Source organism: Zootoca vivipara, chromosome 8 (genome assembly GCF_965207765.1).
Source record: "Zootoca vivipara chromosome 8, rZooViv2.hap1.1, whole genome shotgun sequence".
Lineage (NCBI taxonomy): Eukaryota > Metazoa > Chordata > Lepidosauria > Squamata > Lacertidae > Zootoca > Zootoca vivipara.
In genome coordinates this window covers 73,486,460-73,507,226 of record NC_142591.1, presented here as the reverse complement: position 1 = coordinate 73,507,226, position 20,767 = coordinate 73,486,460, and the positions used below count along the sequence as shown (strand labels likewise).

General features: G+C 43.9%; 1 protein-coding gene across 3 annotated transcripts in view; it reads left to right on the top strand.

The window, feature by feature from the left end:
* Window positions 1–20,411, top strand: part of TAF2 (TATA-box binding protein associated factor 2) — a 58,992-nt gene extending 38,581 nt beyond the window's left edge. For 2 of the 3 annotated variants that reach the window (XM_088675864.1, XM_088675866.1), the window contains exons 23-26: window positions 4,537–4,766; window positions 6,036–6,188; window positions 6,825–6,930; window positions 18,953–20,411. In XM_088675864.1, coding sequence (XP_088531990.1) covers window positions 4,537–4,766; window positions 6,036–6,188; window positions 6,825–6,930; window positions 18,953–19,206 — 743 coding nt within the window. In that variant the 3' untranslated portion in view covers window positions 19,207–20,411. The remainder of the gene's footprint in view (window positions 1–4,536; window positions 4,767–6,035; window positions 6,189–6,824; window positions 6,931–18,952) is intronic. The other variant, XM_088675865.1, reaches the window with a different exon arrangement.
* Window positions 20,412–20,767: the final 356 nt, after the last annotated feature.

Genomic DNA, 20,767 nt, shown 5'->3' with positions numbered 1-20,767 from the left:
GCCATACAGAAAAACCTTACGTTCGTTAGTTCTTTAAATCTATGTGAATTTTGCAGGAAAAGTCATTGAGCAGGATATTCATGTCCCTTTTCCTATAGGTTCTACACGTTCCCACCCCAATGCTTATTCCTTCATGGGGGGCGGGGGAAGTTACCCAAGAATCAACATCCAATTGCTATTAATCTGTTTTCGTTTAACAGATCAGCCTTATCCAAGACTGTCTTCAAAATCTGGCATGTTGCTTATAGTGCTTACATACAAACTTTTATTTGTATTCTTCTAGGGGACATTAATGGCTGTGTGCTCTCTATGCATCATTATTTTTAGAGCTTGGAAGCTTTCAGCTGCACTAGCGGCTGAAGCAACCTGGGGGGGGGGGATGGGACCCGCCCTACTTAATTTTTTGGAAAGATTTAACCAGATGTCATACTCAGGAAGTAAACAGTTTACATCTAGCCACCAGGGAGCTCATGTTCCCCTTTTTTCCCCTCGAGAGAATTGAACGTAGAAAGCTAGTCTTTAACTGATTGACCTTGTTGTAACAAAAGGAGTCATAATAGGAGATGTGTTCCCTTCTCTGTTGGGTGTGTGTGTGTGTTAACAGCATAAATCTCTGTGCAAATCATGTGAACGCTCTACTCAAAATTTATTTTCTTTAAAGAGCAATTAAAAAATCTCAGAGTGCCAGTAAGTATATTTGTTAGGGTAAACCACCACCCCCCACCACCCATTCAGGTTTAATGATTTGAAACTTGCTGATGCCCATAAGCTCATAAAGGAGAACAAAAGTTTTTGTTGCTTTTTGGAGAGAAAGAGTGAAATGCCAGACTCTAGAAAGCCAAAGCTAGAGAATTCCAAACTTTTTAAAAATGAGAGATGATATTCAACTCTACTTAATTTTGGATTTTTTAAAAAATTAATATTTGTTTCAGTAGCAGTTCAGGTCTTCACTGATCAGTTTTTAAGTTAAGATAACAGTGCCAGTTTCTAGATTCAGGTAGGTAGCCGTGTTGGTCTGATGCAGTCGAAATAAATTTTAAAAAATGTCCAGTAGCACCTTAGAGACCAACTAAATTTGTTCTGGGTATAAGCGTTCGTGTGCATGCACACTTCTTCAGATAGAAAACTGCCTTTGCAAATGAACAGCTTAATCCTTTAGTAAAATGTTGTTATTTTCCAGGTGCTGTAGAAACCAATGTATATTTAGTGATGACATAATTTGTGAAATAAAATGGGGGTGGGGGTGAGGGGAAATCCCTAGTTTCTTATCTTCTGTAAGACTTGTTCCAGTTTGGATGACATGATCAACTGGGCTTTTGTTTCATTGTGTTTTCCCAGCTATTCCGAAAAGTCTTATCAGGGCAAAGGGGTCTGCATCTCCATAGGCAACCCTGAGTATCATATGCTCCAGGCCCTCGTGACAGTTGTATCCATGGGAATCTTGTCTTGTAATTTTCCTCTTTGCTAAGTTTTCTTTGAGACATGTGCCTTTTGCTTTGTTTGCTACTTAACATCTCTTTCCTTTCTGGAAATCGCCTACTCTGTAAACTTACTGGAGTCATGTGCTTTCAGATTATCAAAATCTGTCCATTTTAGCTACCCATGCAGTAAACAGATCAGCTTGTGGGGTGCAGCTGCTGTTCACTTCTGGCAAATTGTGTGACCTTCCATTTGCCCAGTTATCTGTGACTTAAGACTCAGCACCATTGTTTGTGATTTTCATTGAAGCTCGCAAACTGATTAGGCACCCGCTACCAACTGGAGATTTTATTTTGTTTATTTCATTTTGGAAATTACAGGCCGTTTGGGGGTTATATAGTCCTTCTGTGTTAACTACCCTTTAAAAACACAAGCCAGTTATGATAGAGAAAACAAACATATGTCCTAACAAAAACATTTGTTCTAAAACAGCTCAAATGGGGTGTGTGGGTGAGAATATGACTGCCTTTGTTTGGCAGTTTGAAGTCGATATCATTATGTCGGTTTCATAATTTTTGACCTGGCAATATATCACGAATCATGATGTGTGTGTGTGTGCACGCACTATGCAAAAATCACAATGTGGGAAAAGCCATGAAGCCAGCCAATGTGTCTCTTGATTCCTGCAGTCCCTGTTAACTCTGCCAGCTCAGTTCTCCCCTGCCTCATGCCGGGGGGGGGGGGGCAACGAATCACAAGAGCATGCACCAGCAAAAAACACAATTCATGAAAAACCATGAAGCCAGTCAATGTCTCTACATAGCTCCATTCTTATTTCTGACATCATTATACATCAGTATATTGTGATGTTTAGCCGGTGATATATCACAATGCTGAAAACCAGATATCGCCCAGCCCTAATGGGCATGTTCAAATGCAGGCCGTCTGCCATGCTGAAGAAAAACCCAGTTCTGACCAGTTAGTTGGTCTGGGCAGCCTGAGGTGGCATAGGGGATAGTGTGGCAAACCAGCCTTGACTGTGTGGCTTAGTTGTTGTGCTCACTGGAATTGGGTTCAGGGAAAGAGTAAGCACCAGGGCAGCCCAGTTCTACCACAGCTGCCTGCCTTGCTGTCTGACAACTGAGGACTTTACTGCTAGTCTCACTGTTTGTGCTCCCTTTGGGAGCACAGCTGCATTTCAGGCTGGTGCAGAGAGACTGGGACTGGAGGCTCAAGGAAGTAAAGAAGAGACTCGGTGGTGAGTCTTTAGTGGCAGTGGCTGGATGTTGATCGTAGACTTCCTGGCAAGCTGAGAGAGACAGTGTGCACTGCAACTCTGCCTGCCTACAAGAAAAGCATCATTTTGTCTTGGGGCACTTTAAAGATTAACATAATCTTTGGCATAAACTGTGGTGGACCAGAGGTGTGGTCTTCAGTTGCCAGTACAGTGATACCTCGAATTACAAATGCCTCAGGTTACAAATGCTTCAGGTTACAAACTCCGCTAACCTAGAAGAGTTACCTTGAGTTGAGAACTTAGCCCCAGGATGAGAATGGAAATCGTGTGCCGGTGGCACAGTGGATGCAAGAGGCCCCATTAGTGAAAGCACGCCTCTAATTAAGAACAGTTTCGGGTTCAGAACAGACCTCCTGAACGAATTAAGTTTGTAACTAGAGGTACCACTGTATAATAATTCAGATTTCTACTCAGTTATGACTTGTTAAAACTGTTTCTCATTAAAGTCATCTGTGTACAGGAACTAAAACATTTATCAAGCTTAATGGCAATGCTGTATTTGGAATAAGAAGGCAGTAGAAACTAGGCTTTTTTGTTTCAATGAGAGTACCGTATTGTGCTTATTGTGTTACTGACGATCTTATACATAAAAAGACTCCATTCTATGGCATAAAAATACTTACAGCAAACTCTCTTGCATTGGGTTTTTTGTTTTTGAACTAACGGTTGTGACATTCAATATGTTTTTAAGTTTTGGGGAGCTTAGAGAGCATCTGGGACAAGGCTTTGGCATTGGATAGGCTGCCAACTTAGCAGTTCGAAAGCACATCAAAATGCAAGTAGATAAATAGGAACCGCTATAGCGGGAAGGTAAACGGCGTTTCCATGTGCTGCTCTGGTTTGCCAGAAGCGGCTTTGTCATGCTGGCCACATGACCTGGAAGCTATACGCCGGCTCCCTCGGCCAATAATGCGAGATGAGCGCGCAACCCCAGAGTCGGTCACGACTGGACCTAATGGTCAGGGGTCCCTTTACCTTTACCTAGGCTGAATGTCAGGAGCTCAGAGGAGCTGTACTAGTTCAGAGCAAAGGCCCACCTAGTCCAGCATTTTCTTTCTTTGGTGGCTGGGGAAAATATGGCCTAAGATGAGGGCTGGCTGCTGGTGTTTTCATAAAAGCCTGTCTCTTGCACAAAGATGATTGGGATTTTTTCGGGGCAAACATTACCCTTCTCTGCTGAGGAGGGAAAAAAGATATTGTCAACTTAATGCACTGTGTTTTCTGTAGAATAGCTGTGGAATAGCCAGGTGGTGAAACTGTTGCTTGGTCCAGCTTGATTTAACAACTTCAGAATTATAAATGGCTATTTGTACTATGGAACACAAGCAGCTGGCTCAGGATAGAATTTGGCAAGGCGTAGGTTGTTGCTAATAATATTTCTCAGCTTATCCTTCTCCAGCAGGGCAGGCCTTTCTCCCCTGATACTAACTGTGCTGGAACAAGCGCTGCATTTTGTTGTAGGCCCGTGTATATAGATTTATGTCATCCTGCTCCGTGCAATTCCCTTTATTTGGGAGTTGACCTAGTTTTTAAATCCCAGGTTGGTCCACTGGAAGGCATGACGATACACTCGATTTGCCTTTGCTGAAATGGCGGTGGTGGCGATTGAAAATTGCTAGCAGAATACATGCTATTATTACCGAATGATGAGGCATCTCCTATTGGTCTCTGTTAGGGGGTTGTGCTCCTGTCGATGCAAAGCAGTGCACAGGTACAGGAAGAATTGCTTTGTTTCCTACAGTTTGCTGTAGAACCTGCTTTAAAAGGCACACAGACTGAAAGTGTGAGAAGATGGTTGCTTTTTTCCCCTTACTCCATAGGTACATCCCACGACTGGAGGCTGCGCTGTGGGGCTGTCGACCTGTACTTCACGCTGTTTGGCCTCAGCAGGCCTTCCTGCTTGCCGCTGCCAGAACTTGGGCTGGTCCTTAACCTAAAAGAAAAGAAAGCTGTGCTGAATCCTACCATCATTCCTGAGGCGGAGGCAAGTGGTCCGGAACCGCCTAACAATCCAAACAATCTGGGTCAAATAGTTGGCTTCCAAAGCACTGTAAGCAATTTCCTTATTCTCTCACAGCCTCCCCAGAACTCACAGTAGTGGAGTTGAACACAATGCAATCAGTTTTCAGGCCTTGCTCTCTAGCCTAGTCTCACGCTTCTATCCTTGACCATGTACCGCAGATCTGATCTGCTTCCACTTGCTGGGAATATTTGTCTTGAAGTAGTATATGCCTCCTCCCCATCCCCACTTATTCATGAAGCCACGAACAGTTCCTCATTCATATTTCTCAGAGTTCAATTTTGCCTGTCTCTCTTGCAATATGTAAGATTTTTTTTGGGGGGGGGGAGTGCATCTCAGCCAGCGACACACATTTCAGTGGTGTCTGCTTGTGGGGTGAATTTTGCCTCATAGATGAGTGATGGAGGTTATCCTAAAAGAGTGAGGCTGTAGCCTTTTAGAGTGACATTTTTACATAAAATACGCCTCTCAAAAAAAGCTATGCTACTTGTTGGATTGTGCAAAGGTATTCAAGCCTGAACCTATCTACTTTAAGTCACAATGCAGCATTAAAAACACAGTGGTACCTTGGGTTAGGAACTTAATTCGTTCTGGAGGTCCGTTCTTAACCTGAATCTGTTCTTCACCCGAGGTACCACTTTAGCTAATGGGGCCTCCTGCTGCTACCGTGCCGCCGCCACGTGATTTCTGTTCTCATCCTGAAGCAAAGTTCTTAACCCGAGGTACTATTTCTGGGTTAGTGGAGTCTGTAACCTGAAGCGTCTGTAACCCGAGGTACCATTGTATCCTCCCACCCAATCCCACCTACCTTTATGCTTGCTCAGGCAGGGATCTAATATCCCAAACCACGGTCTGTAACAAATATAAATCATTGTTTCAAAACATATTGATTGTATGGCAGGTCTGGAGGGCAGCAGCCCTTTTCAATGTATTTGATAAGAAATGAGAACTCCTGTATTCTCAGGAGTGACACCATCTGCTGATACAACAAAGGATACTATATGATTTGTTTTTCGTGTTCCCAGAAGAATACCACATTTTCCCATGAATAAGACTAGGTTTCCCCCCTAAAAATAATGTCAAAAATTAGGGGGCATCTTTTACTCTGGGCCATCTCCCCCCCCCCATTTTCTTAACTCTGAGTCCCCCAAAATAGGGGGCGTCTTATACATGGGGGCGTCTTATAGACGGAAAAATACGGTAATTGTTGCTGTTTATGTTCCTGTGATTATAACATATTTTTATTTTCTTTTTTGGATGTAAAGATTTTAAATCGGGTTTTTAAAATTGCTTCTTTAGGACGATGATCACCTTGCTAAAGAAGCAGCAGTTATTGCCCTGCCTCATCAGCAGGGGTTGAAGAGGAAGGCCGACACGCCTCTTGGGTCCCCGCTAGAACCAGGCCAGATACTTGAGAAGAATGAAGACAGTAAAGTCAAACTCAAAATAAGAGTGAGTGAATTATAGGCAGTTGGAGAGATTACACTGCGCTTTCCTCAGGCCCAAGAGTGTCTTGGAGAGACAGTGACCGAAAGTCTTCCATGGCGTGATGGGACTCTCCCTGCAAAGGCGAGAAAGGCAGAAGTAGCCAGTCAGCTTCACCCTTAAGCACCTGCTGATCCTGCCAGCCCATCCCTCTGGCTGAGGGATCACGTATCTTTGGAACATGCTTTGCAAACGGGACAGAGCAACATAGTACATCCTGGCATTTGGCAATGGTCTGTCTGAATGCTAATCCAGTTCTCTCTGCATCACAGTGATGGGGAACCACCCATCTGGTTGTGAATGAGTATCCCACGCCTGGCTGCCCATTGCCTGTTATGTTCTTTTAAGCAATCACATCTTAAGAAATGCCACAAGCTGCTCCTCTTCAGTTTTTATTCTGCCTAACTAGGGGTGCCTAAACCTGGGTAGGATCTGGCTGTTAATATACTGTGGTGGTGTTTTCATGTGTATTTTCTCTTGAATAATTTTCTATAGTAAAACTTGTTCATACTTCAGAGGTGATATATATATATATAGAGAGAGAGAGAGATCCTTTAGCATCCCCTAACACTCTTAGTTTTGTTTGCTTTTCCATTGTCACAGTTCTCAAACTCTCAGGAAGAAGAAGAGATTGATATGGACACGGTTCATGACAGCCAAGCGTTTATCTACCATCATTTGAATATGCTGGAAAGACCATCAACGCCAGGTCAGTTAAACTCATGGCAAGCCTTGGATAGTTTGCAGTTCATAAGCGCCATGTTCCTCCTAGGTATGGCTCTCAACAGTCCCATTGCCCTATAGCTCATGCGGTCTTCTAGCTTGGTTACGTTCAAGCTGAGAATTTGATCTGATTTCTCATGCAGAAGGTGTGAATGGTTGCAATTGCTGCATCCCCAGTATTACCCATTCATCTAATACAAACCAGCTTCATATTCCTACTCTCTGGGAGGTTAGAACATGTGGCAAGGAGCAGAGCTTTGATAGCTGTCTCCTGAGTTAAATGTCCAGCACTGCTTGGATTCAAAGGTGTGTCTTTAATACAAGTATCTTGTTAATTCCATTTCCTAATTTGTCAAGTGACAAAAGGTCACCTTATTCACCTCACCTGAACGATCTGCAAATGAATCAAGTTTTTGTCACGAAGACCCAAAAGTGGCCTCTGGGTTGCTTTCCAGATTTGACAAGTTTCCAGCTATGACTAGTATTTTTCCTGTTCTTAAGCCAGTTTTCTAGCACACTCTTGTTCTGTTTCCATTGGGTTCTTTTTAAAAAAATTAAAAAAATGATTGTTTTATTTTGCTAAGAATACTTAGCACATTTCATTCTGGGAAGTCTTAAACACAGTTTCCTACATCGACAGAGCTTCCTTTATCTCTGATGCTTTGTGGCCACATATTGACTGGCTTTCCCTCAGGCCCTTATAACATAGTGGACCATTGTAACTTTCAAGCTACGTGCGGCCTCTGCGATTTTTGCTTGAAACTTCTGATCATCTCAAGGTTGCAGAGAGGGCATGGTGTCAGTATCTTAAAAGTTCTTAAGAGATGCATCAGAACCAAAATCCAAAACTGAGGGAAGATTTCCAGACGTACCCAGATGGTTCAGATAAGTGATAGGGTTTAAAAGTTGTGAGTCTTGTGAAAGGGTGTTAGTGATCAGATATTTAAACTATAGTGTAACAGGGCAGCCCATGTAGTCCTTTTTGAAGCCTTACTGATGGAGCTGTATTGCCAGTTTCCACGTTCAGTTCTTATGCTTACAGATACAAATCGGGATGTTACTGTCTTGTAGCGTGAGAGTCGTCCCAACAGATGTGGCAAGAGTCCAGGCAGCATGTGCTCAAGGTGGTTCTTCATGCCTAACAATGCATTTTTTAAATTTTTAAGTGAAGTTGCCTGTGCACTTTGCCCTGTGTTGAATTTTGAATCTGTTACCAGGGTTTATTTTCTGGCTTATCCCAGAGAACCGAGGGCATGTTCTAATATAGCTCATCAATCCTCAAAAAGGGTCATGTGAGGATGGTTTTGCTGGGAATGTGACTTGTTTTTTGGTAGCTGGGTGGGAGGATTTGAAATTTGGTCTCTAGTGGCTAATCCCAGTGACCCGCTGTCCACACTGTGCTAAGTGAGACTTGGCATCTGATCCAGGCTGCGCTCCTATCTTGAGGTGGTGAGTTCCGAAGTTCATTTCAGAGAACGGGCTGCAACACAGATTCTGATTATATCTGGAAGATTCAGAAAACATACTTTTCTATTACAATAAAAAAAAACCCACAACAACAACCATGCAGTACTGGTCATTACCAGTCCGTCCACCCCCCCTTTACGTTTGGTATAGCATTGCACCCACTAGGTAGTCCTAAAAATAGTACATACCGTGTGATGATAATATAATGAGGTTTCCAGCAATGAAACAAGCCTATGAATGTAGTCCATATTTATAGCTCTTCCCTAGCTTTTCGTAATACTGGTTTTGTGCTATTCTTATACACCCTAATGGGGGGTATAAAGTTATAAACAAGAAATTCTGGATAATGGTGCCAGGAAGTTAACAGATGTTTCTTAAGGGACCCTTGTATCAGCAGCTGCACGCTCTGGATCGTTCTGCGTCAAATATGCTGGGATGTTAGTGGGTGCGGTTCAGTATTTGGAGTTCTGGCCAGTATGCATATAAAATCTGCATCAGGCAAGGAAGCTATTTTTAGGATTCGCATGTGCTTTGGATGACCACCAAGCACTGCAAGGCAACTTCTTACCTGTCAAAGCAAACCTATTCTGACTCTCCTTTAAACTTTAAAGACGAGAGTATATTCCAGACTTGCAGAATCTACTTATTTTTTATTTAAGAACCTGAAAGCTCACCAACTGGAGCCATGTGTAAGATAATGGGGTAGGGACAAGCTTGCAGAATTAAGGCACAGCCCAGGGATTTGTTCTCAGTACCAGAACTGAGCTCACACTCCTACTACACCCAGGTCCACATATAGTTTAATTCACCCCAATCAACTTTCTTCATCTCAGCAGCCTAATTTAGAAGGGGGAGTAAAGCTTTTTGTTGATGCTGGTGATAAAAAAAAAAGCTGATATTTTGAGTCCTTGCTTGTCTCCTGCTAATTACTCAGATCCACTGATAGACCCTGAAATATGTTCTACCCACTTCTGACAACTTCTTCTTTTAAGCCACAGTGTGCTGCTCTTTCCAGAAAGGTTTAGGATTTGAGAACGGTTTTTGAAGACTCTGTGCTGAAGCTTCTGCATTCATAAGATTTTGTGTCACTTATACTGACTGCTTCAGCGCTAGAGGAATACAGAGGCAGCTGGCTGTAGTGTTTATGTCTGAAACGTTGCTTTCTTGCCTAGATAAGATTCTAGCCTATGGGACATATCCAGCCCCACAAGGCTTTTTGTGCTCTGCCGTGCAAACTGTCCTAAGAAAGAAAGCTCCCGCAGGTTCCCCCCAGATCCCCTGCTGCAATGCTGTGATTCATTGGGGTTTGTCCTAGAGTTGTAAGCAACAGCAAAGCTGTATCTGGTGAGCTTTCTGCTGCTTCCATATTATAGAGCAGTTGGGGAGTGCTTGGAAACCTTTTTCTTCCTGTTCTCAGTCTCCTGATAGTAGGTACTGAGGGGACACGGAATCAAGGAGGGCAGAACTTCCCGATTCTTGGGTACTTTTCTACCCAAGTCTTCACTGAAAGAAGACAGCAAAGGGTGTTTTGGGGAGTTTCTAGCACCTTTGACTGGGGAATGGGCAGACTCACAAAACCTTGCGGATCGTGTAAATGATTGTTCTGTGAAAGCTCTCTTTCCCTTCACACTACTGCGATTAGAGCAGAGGGAGCTGCCTCTGTCTCAGTATTTCTGAGAGTGTGGGGTTTTTTTTGTTTGTATGTGTACCCTATCGTCAAACTGATTCATAGGGCTGGGCGAGAGGGAGTTTTTGTGGTTGATCCGGAGTGGGACCAGATAGCCCCCCTGCACCTGCTGTTGATTTTCACAAAGCCATTCTTGCACTTAGTGTGTAAATGGTTTCTCTTGGGAGTTCAGCCCTGAGTTGCAAAAAGGTGTGTGAATACACACACAGAGAGAAAGACATATAATTTAAGGGGAAGGACTGAGTAAAAGGTCAGATGATGACTGAACTTTCCTGACTGTTTTTTAATCAATCTCTTAATTGATTCAGTGTGTAATCCTGATTAATCAGATAGAAGCTGGACCGATAGATACAATTTCACAAGTACTCATTGAAAACTGCCGGTGGCAAACACTAACTTAAAAGAAGGCATTTTCTCTTCTAAGGAGTGCCTCTTATGAAATGATCCCTATTCTGGCACATGTGGACATTACCTAAAAAGAGAACGCATGCTTCTTGCTTCAGAGCTGCTGCTTTTATCCGCATGTAAATAATAATCATCCTTGCAGATAGCTGAAATCAATTGACAAAAAAACCTCAGTTGACCAGCTAAGAGTTGTTTTATCAGGCGATGAGCCTTAGCCTAATAAACAAACAAATACATCATTTCCAAAATGATAGTGGTAAGTGTTTCAACACTTACAAATAAATCTCGTTTTATATCAAATCTTCATTGTGGCTTTAAGAAAGGCTGGGAGGGGTGATCCCTCCCTCTCTTCTTTTTGATCTATGTTAATTCGTTTGCAAGCTGTTTCTGTTCTGTCATCACTTCATGGAAAATGGATACTGTAGCTTCAGGCAAAGAGCCAACAGTAGAGTTCCTAATTCTTATTAATGAAGAAGTTTTTTTACAAGCTTGTAACATTTTTTTTCCTTTACAAGAGAATCCCCGGATTCTTCAAAAAGCAAAGGAAAAAATGCCCCTTGTTGTCTGTCTGTCCATTCTGATGTTGGCCCATTAATTATAACTCTGCCCTAAGCGCAGTAGCTTTGAAGGCATCAGAACAAGCCCTTTTAAAGTCCCTGATGTCATCTGGGCTCTGACTTCTAATATGAAAAGCAGATTTTATTTGCTATTAAATCTTCAAAAACAGTAGGGAGTGTTCCACCCTCTGCCTTGCAGGGATCAAAAGAACCCAAAGGCCAGGCTGTATTCTCATCTTAATTGAGAGCTCTAGCTTTTAGGTCATGTTGCAGATTGTAGGATTGTATGGATTTCATAGCTCATGTTTGAGCACAGTTAACTTGGAAGACTTAACATTATTTAAGAATTTATCCTTTTCATACTTAGGAATTTATCTTTATCCTGGCCTTTGTCCAAGGACACAGGACAGCATACATGGTTTGTGACTCCTCACACCTTCCCATTTATCCCCACAACTGCCTTGTGAGGCAGGCTAGCCTGAGAGTAACTAAAGCACCACCATCTATTGAGCTTTGTAGCTGAGTTGGGGGTTTGAAGACAGGTGTCTCCGATTGAACCCCAAACCCTGTTGATTGCACCAATCTAAATAATACTCTATTGTGCCACCAGTGTGCATGGTGCTGTATGAGTTGTGTTGGTACGTTGAGAGTCCCTGAGGGCGAGGATGTTGCAATCTGAAATGGACAGTAAAGAAACAACAGTGAGAGAGATGTACAGACAAGAGGAAATAATGCGGGCAAATGCCAATCCATGTACAGGAAGGAGCTGTTTTAGGGGGAGTAAACAAATTTGTGCATGACTGAGGGTAAACTGTATGGCAGGTGAACGTCAGACTATTTGCACTTGGCTTCAAACAGTGTTCATTGCAAGGAAACTTAGGAGCCTTGACATGCATGCATGCATGCATGCATGCAAGCAAACACACACACACACACACACACACACACACACACACACACCATCTACTTCCTGGTGCATTATGATGTCTGAATCCACACTATCTTCAGAATTGATTTATTACTTAGGTTGCTATGGAAAAACATTCCAGTTCTTGCAGTAATGCTAAAATGTGATAGCTTGGTTTGCAGGGTCAGTGTAAGCACCACCAGTAACAGTCTTCAGCCAGCCCCAGAATTAAGGGAAATGGTGGTAAATCATACCTCGGTTTAAGTACGCCTCGGTTGGAGTATTTTCAGTTTAAGTACTCCGCGGACCTGTCTGGAACGGATTAATCCCCTTTCCATTACTTTCACTGCGAAAGTTCGCTTCAGGTTAAGTACGCTTCAGGTTAAGTACAGACTTCCGGAACCAATTGTGTACTTAAACCGAGGTACCACTGTAAATCCTACAGGGTCCCCCTTCTCTGCTTTTATTTTTATTTTTGTGTGTGTAGTGGCTTACAGTGTCGGGTCTATGGGAAGCACTTGGCCTTATCCCCAGGGAGAGCTGTCCCTCTCTGATTCTAAACATCTGTTTCACAGTGAAACTAATAATTACGTTGGCCTCTGAACATCCAAAGCCAGAGGAAGGTGCCAAGTGAATAGGCTAGTATAATGCTTGTTCTCTTCCAAGAAATATTAGTAATCACTTCAAAAGCAAACTCAGAAGGACCTCACCCCTCTGCGGTTGGTTCAGCCAGTTACTGAGAGAACCTGATTCAGTCCCTCGAGCCGTAAGGAGAGCAGAGTACCCTTGGGCATGCACTGCCAGTGCTTTCTCTCCAGAACAATACGAAGGCACACGTTGTGATTAATCACAGAGAATGCTGGGTGATAAAGTGGAACAGTTTATGCATGTTGGGAAGCAGGATGCCAAGGCCCAGGGTTTATAAGCAACCTTGGAAATACATTTGAGGCAGAAAGTGGACTTCCGATGAGGGATTAGAAGCGTAAGGCAATTGGTGCCATCTCTGTCTGTTGGGCATGTTCATGTTTTCTGACAATAGCTGCATCCTCAGTGGGTTAACAGAACTTCAGAAGAAAAGGGGTTGAGCTTTATGGATGGCAAATGCTCACATCCTAGTGAGGCTTTAATACTGATGATTTATGTCTCTTGAGCAGTTCTGGGTTGAAGTGGGCATCAGCTGTGAACCTTCCATCTCGCACATGTCTGTGGTGGAAGGGCTGTAGCTCAGTGGCAGAGCATCTATCTCCTCCGCAGGGCAGAAGGTCCCAGGTTCAATCCATAGCATCTCCAGGTAGGACTGGGATTGTCCCCCATCTGAAACTCTGGAGATCTGCTGCCAGCCAGTGTTGACAGTACTGAGCTAGATGTGCCAATGGTCTGACTCAGAGTAAGGCAGTTCCTATATCTATTTTGCGTTCCGCTCCATGTATTTTTGTAAATTTGTTTTTTTACATGTGGTGTTAATAAGCAGGTGAGAGGAGCAGAAAGGATAAGCCTACCTGCCCCCCGTCCCCCCCATCACTGTTTCAGTTGCTTTCCATCTTGTAGAAATCAGCTCTGTGCAGTGGGGAGCCTTTTGTGCCCATGGAGGCACAAAACATCTGAGCTGGCTGTTTTTCAATCCCTGGAATTAACAAAGAGGGATAATGTTTTAAATAAGTTTATTTTTATTTGCAGCGGATGTGTTTTGTTCCTCTCTTAAACACACACGCATTGTGGCATCATTTAAAATCTGATGCATTCATTAGTGGAAGATTTAAAACCATGGTACCGTGTTTCCCCCTTTTTAAGGCGTAGTCATAATATAAGCCATGGCAGGGTTTTTATGCATTCGCGAAATGTAAGACATACCCCGAAAATAAGACGTACCTTGTTGCTTCCCTTTGGAGCCTCAGAGAGGCTTGAGACCAGATGGGAGGGGGCCGAGGCAGAGCGGTAGCGGGGCAACTGGCGGCGGCGGGAGCCGCACTGCCGGAACGTTGTGGGCAGCATGGCCCGAAGCAGAGCGGCGGCGGGAGGCAGAGCGGCAGCGGAAGCCCTGCTGCCAGAACATTGTGGGCCGCATGGCCGAGGCAGAACGGCAGCGGGGCGACTACGACGGCGGGAGCTGTGCCGCCGGAACGTTATGGGCCGCATGGCCCGAAGCAGAGCGGCGGTGGGAGGCAGAGCGGCGGCAGAAGCCCTGCTGCTGGAACATTGTGGGCCGCATGGCCCGAGGCAGAGCGGCAGCGGGGCGACTGATGGCGGCGGGAGCTGCGCCGCCGGAACATTGTGGGCGGCATGGTCTGAGGCAGAGCGGCAGCCGGAGGCCCGCTAGCCCTTCCACACGATTCTGGAGGCTTTTCTGCAGCGTAGGTGATGGCCTGCTGTTTCTCTGGGCCGTCAGGCTGCAATTTCACTGAGCCCCTCCAAGCCGCGGCGGCGGCGGCATTGGCAGTTCTTTAGGAACTCGCAGATCTGGATCTCGCAGTTCTTTAGGAACTCGCGGAACCAGATCGGGCAAAACCTGGCTCGCAGCGCAGGCGCGGGACAAGGGGCGCGATCCAGCCTCGGCAGCCCTAGCGACGGCAAGGGGGGAGTTGCGAGCCTGCCGCTGGATGAAGCAGCCCCACCCCACCCCCTGCATAGTCTCCGGAGCCAGATCCCTCGGCAGGATCACTTCCCGCGCCCACTGCTTAAGAGGAGCTGCCGGTGGAGTGCAGGGAGCCTGGAGGGGTGGCGAGGAGGGCAACCTGTCCGTCTGCCCGCATCCCTCTCGTAACTGCTGTATGGTAACTTGGCAAAGAGGTTTCCCACCTCATCGTCCCTGCAGGCAGGCAACCACTTTAGAGGGGAGAAGGGCAAGGGGGAGGGAGTTCGTTAATGTTTGGAGAGTCAGCTCAGGAAGGGGACAAAGGGATGGCTTTAAAAGCGTCGCGAACGGGGAGATATTCAATTTTTTTTCAGCAAGGTGTCCCAATGCAACGGCTTGAGTATCTCCTCTTTTACGTTGCGATCTGCGTCAGTTTTTGCAACCGATAGGGCTCCAGCACCGGCGCCCAGAGCAGATCTATCCATAGACAGTTCTTGCTTCACAAAACCCGTCTTGTAGCACCGTTAAAAAAAAAGACACCCCCTGAAAATAAGACACCGTGTGTTTTTTTGAGGAAAAAAAGTTATAAGACGGTGTCTTAAAAAAGGGGAAACACGGGTAGTAACTGAGAATTTCAGCCCCAGTTTTCAACTCTGAAGCTTACGGTATTGTGTTTCCTCGAGGCAAAAACTGCAAAGCTGCGGACCTGGGGTTCACCTTCCTTTGTAATATGGAAGATGATTGAGAGGTAACATAGAAGTGCTTTGTACAAATTAGCTAGGCTGCAGTCCTAAACTGACTTTCCTGGGAATAAGACCCACTGAACACATTATAAGCTATTTCTGTGAAAAGTTACATGATTGTTTAGCAACTTAAAAAATAAGAGTTTCTTTATGATTGTGGCAACTTGGAGGTCTTAGTTTAAACTTCAGTATATCCCTGGGTTTGCCCGCTCTCTCATATTCCCCATTGTGTTATTTCCTTTTGATAGGCTGCAAAGTTCATTTTGTATTTCTGCATTTGGTTTCTAAAACTTGTGTTTTGAAATGACTCTGAAATCTGGTATGGTTTAGAGTGTGTTAGATGTGTGTACCCAAATCATCAGGGGTGCACTTTTTATGTTCACGCAATGAATTGTGGATGACAGTTTCATAGTTACAACGTAAGCCTGTAATGCAGAAGCTGTAATTATGTGGTCAGAGGCTTGTCTGGGAATAGAACAAGTCAAGAAATCCAGCACATTAAAGAGATGGTAATGCTGAAGAGACAATATAGTTGAGATTCCTAGGGAGACCTTTGCTAAGTTTTTTTTTTTTGTAAAGATTTTTTTTGAAACTCTTCTTAAGATAATACATTAAAAAATCAAATCTAAGAAAAAAGGAAAAGGAAAAAAACAAAGAAAGAGAAAAGAAAATACACAAAGCTCTTTCTCAAAGGTAGATATCAACCCTTGTCTCACACAGAAGTGAATGAACCGTCCCAGCTCTCACCTGGGAGCTTCCCTTCCCTGCCTCTCTCACACAGGTTATTTCATCCATCACCTTCCTGTGCATACCTTCATTGACTCAGAATAGAGAACATCAAAAAACAAAACAAAACAAAAGTAAGAGCAAAATTAATAAAGGAAGAAATAAAAAGAGGAAAGACAAGAAGAAAAAGATAATAAAAAAGGAAAGTAAAAGGTAAAGAGGACTTCAGATTCTCTATGTATACAGTTGTACCTTGGAATTCGAACAGCTTAGTTGCTGAACGTTTTGGCTCCCGAACGATCGAAAACTGGAAGTGATTGTTCCGGGTTTTTGAACATTCTTTTGGAAGCCGAATGTCCAGCGGGGCTTCCACAGCTTCCAATTGGCTGCAGGAGTTTCCTGCAGCCAATCGGAAGCAGCGCCTTGGAAGTTGAACATTTTGGAATTTGAACGGACTTCTGGAACGGATTCCGTTCGACTTCCAAGGTACGTCTGTATAAGGATTCAGAGTGTTCACTCCAGGATGGTATCCAGCTGTTCCTTGATCTGCTTGGCAATGTTTTCCCAATCTTTGACCCCAGACATCTCAAGTCCCTTCATTTTCCTTTCCACACAAAAAGTCTAAAAGGGGACTCTCCAGTTACTGTTACTGCTAAACGTCAAGAATAGTTTTCCTCCAATCCAAAATCCCAACATCCATTATTTTTTGTTTCGTTTGAAGCAGCTATACCCCATCCTTTACCCCAGAAGACTCCCAGAGCAGCTTATAAAAATCGGAAGTAAGACAGCTCCTGCCCTAAAACAGGTTCCACACATGGGGTGCCACCACAGAGAGAGCCATCATTTCTACTATCCATGGAAGGAAAATAGTTAGGAACCTCAAAAGCTGTAGCAGATGTGTCTGTGGTCGGGAGCTGAATGAGGTCCTCATGTTTTCCTTCCCTGGGGTGCACAGGGAAGGTAAAGGGGTATTTGGAGCAGTTGCTCTTAATAACTTTGCAGAATTGTGACCTGAAGTTCAAGGCAGGGGTGGCGAGCCTGCAGGCCGGATCCAACCTGCAGATTGTGCTCCTCTCACCTTGGAAAAGTAGTGTCTCGTTTCCCTTTGTTTCCTGAGCTTCTCTGAGCAGTTCCTCCTGTTTTCTGAGTTTTTCTTACAATGGTGGGATGCCAGAGGGAGAAGAGGCATTTTTTTGAAGATTAAAAAGAGGGCTTTTCTCTCCATTTTTTGCACCCCATGGCAGTGCAAGAAATATCTCCTAACACAACCATTGGGGGGGGGGAGAGAGAATGGGACAAAAATAGTTGTTGAGTGGACAGCCACCCACCCCATTCCTTTGCTGATTGTCAGAAGAGGAAGTATCCACCTGAATGTGTGGAAACTATGGTTTGCGTGTGTGCAATGCATTTGTGGTATGTATGTGTGTGATTTGAATGCGTTGAGCGTGTGTACATGCGTGAGTTACTTTAGTATACTTTGCCTACGCCCGTGTCTGGCAAGTGGCCTCCAAATGGTTGGCCAACTCTCAGTGTGGCCCTCAGGCTGAAAAAGCTTGGCCACCTCTGGTTTAGGGAGGTCCTCTTTGGGTTAAGCAAACACTTTCTTAACTTGGATTAGACACTCAGAAAGTTTGTACATAATCACTAGCATGCACTGTTGCTGTAAAAGAAAAGAGCTGGTGTGATGCATTAGTCCAGGGTCAAGAGGACAAATGATATTTGTGTTGGAGGCATAAATGAAGATACTGAACTCATGTGGGGAAGAAGGATCAACCACTAAGCTGCACAGGCTGGGGGCAAATTTTAGAACAGTAGATCCCTGCAATCTTTTGTATGACTCCTGTTTATCTCAGTGAGAGATAAGTTATCTTCTGGTGTGTGGGATTTAGGCCACAATCGATTTGTTCTAGAGTAGTCCCAACGATATCGTCCAAAGACTGCGACCTTCATGGATGTAGTTTCAGCGCCTTCCTGTGTCCCATCTTTCTGCCCCCTCCCCTCTTTTTTCCTGTTCAGATTCTAATTTTTCCAAAATAATTATTGGCCCCATTTAGAGAGGGAACTATTGCAACCCATTTTCCTGTTTAACATGTTGCAGTTCTCAACAGTGGAAATAAATTTTCTTTCCCCCCTCAATGCAACGCCCTGCGCACCAAATCTTGAATGATGTTTAAGTTTCCTTTTCCATTCAGACTGTTGTTCAAAAGCCACTGCTCCAGGCTCTCTCTGTATATTCAGACGCTGTGTGGGTGCTTTGACTATAGTTACTTGGATAATCTTTGGCTCAGAGAGTTGGTGTGAGACAGTAAACGGGATGTTGGACTCTGGAAGATTCGGGCTCTTGCCGACCTCAGGTTCCCATCTGTAAATAAAAAGGGGGTATATTTTTCCAAAGAAACCAGTTTACCTACCTTTTCTTCAGCGACTGATTTCTCTAGCCCAGTAACGTGTACTTTTTGGCTGATAGCAATTATTCAGGTTATGAGTCAGAGGTGCTTATCAGCCTTGCTTTCGAAAGTCCTTTATACTCAAGATGATATAGATTAGGCCTGATATCATCCACATCCAACTGTATGCACTCTGTTGACAAGCGATAGGCCCACCCCCATGCTACTTATTTATCTTGAATTGTCTAAGGTTGGCAAAGGCTTCTTGAGAATCAGTTCTAGCATTTAGAAAGCTACATGGATAGTCATATGATGTGATTTCAAAGCGACCCTTATGATTTCAGAGATGCTGTAGGTAGCATCTCTTGCAAAAACGTTCTCAAACATTTTGCCATCTCGAAAGCACCACAAACAAAGAAGCCTGCAGTGGGAAAACCTGCAAAGCTTGGATGTAATAATGCACGTGGTCCCCCAGAGCCTCAGAACAGCAAATTCTCTGTGTTGTCTTGTGTTGTGTTGTGTTGTTCTACAGTGGAACGTCTGCCTTTCTGTTTCAGGCAAAGAACAGTCAACGCAAGAGCTAAGCATGTTGCCGATTCCTGTGCCTACGCTGCCCGGTTTTACAAAAGAGTCCAGCTCTTCCAAGCACAGCGAGCACCACCACCACCACAAGAAGAAGAAGAAGAAGCACAAGCACAAACACAAGCACAAGCACAAGCACGACACCAAAGAGAAAGAGAAAGAGCCTTTCACCTTCTCCAACAGCCCTGCCAGCGGACGTTCCATTCGCTCGCCATCCCTGTCAGACTGAAGCAAGCTACTCCAGAGTTGATAGAGCATATGGAAGCAGTGTGCATGCTACCGTTGCTTTATGGTTAAGCGCATGTCACTGCAGTGGCTCAGAGCAGGCATGTTCAGATCGAAATCCCGTGGTATCTGTTGTCCAACCGGAACCATGCGTGAACCCCGTGATCGTTCACCATGCACCTACCTTACAATACCTTTGCAAAGAGAGAAGCAACTTATTTCACATGCAAATGTCGCCTATCCACAGCCTGGCAGTGGCTGTCCATGTATCTTGCCAGAACAACTATATTTTAAACGTTTGATAGCTGTCGTGAAGTGTGTGTTAAACATAAGCTGACTGCCAAACTTGGAAAAGCTGGGGTTCACTGTACAGTGTTCTGTAACATAATGTAAGACTTCCTGAGGCTTTTGTACAATCTCTTTTCCACATATTTAACCATTGCACTTGTCGCTCTGTGTGGTTTTTTTTAAAGCCTAGAATGTTGCATACTCAGTTAAAAGCTTCATTTTTTTATTTTAAGATGTCTGGCATTTTTAAAACACGTTTGAGCAGAACATTCAGCAATCCTTTTCCTTAACTGTTCTGGAAAATGCCACTGTACACATGTCACTGTGCCCTTGAATCAGAATCAGAATTGTGTATAATGAAGTTTGTGCAAAAGCAAATCCTTAAAAAGTGGGAAAGGATACTTTCCCCCATAGACTCTCAATTAGAAACACTCCTCGGGGTGAAATAGTTGTTGCAAAACTTCCTGAACTCTTCTGATTTCTAGTAAATTTGTTAAGAAACTCTGATTTTTTTAAAAAAAAGTATTTTAAAATGTACAGTGAGTGAACTCAAACATGAAACTGTGACAGGCTGCTTTATTACATAAAACAATAATATTCAAGTATTTCATTGCTGAGCTTAATTATGTGAAATGGGACTGCTTTTTAAAAACATTTTTATTTAATTTCTATGTTTTGTTGGTGCTTCCCTTCTTCCCCCAGTTTCCTATAATATTTTGAATTGTTTCCCTATCAGTCTTTAGGTTAAGATTCCTTTAAAAAGACAACAACAGATTGTGTGCATAGATACTTTTAGTTATATAGCTTATTGATAGTGGAAAGAGACAATTCTGATCCGTGAGAAGATACTTAATGAGAGGGACCTAATAAGGATTTTTTTTTAAGAGAAGGTAATTAGTTAATAAAAATGCTTTTATACAATCTGCTGTTGAGTATTCTTCCTGTGAAAATGGGGGGGGGGCAGAGGGGGCTCACAACCACCTCAGTGAAGACTGAGCATGCTCAGTGAGCATAAGATGTTGTTGGGGACCAAATGGGAGAGGGGAAGAGCTGGCTTCTTGAACAGAAGCACTGCAAACTGCATTATTTTGTTACAGGGCCGCACTAAATGAAACCTAAAAAGGGAAGGTCATCTTCCATCCCAGCCTGCTCTGGAGGGTAGGACTCAAACCATTGGCTTCAAGTCACAAGAAAGGAGATTCTGACTAAACGTTCCGAAAACTTTCTGACAGTAAGAGCAGTGGAACAGACTCCTATGAGAAGAGGTGAACTCTCCT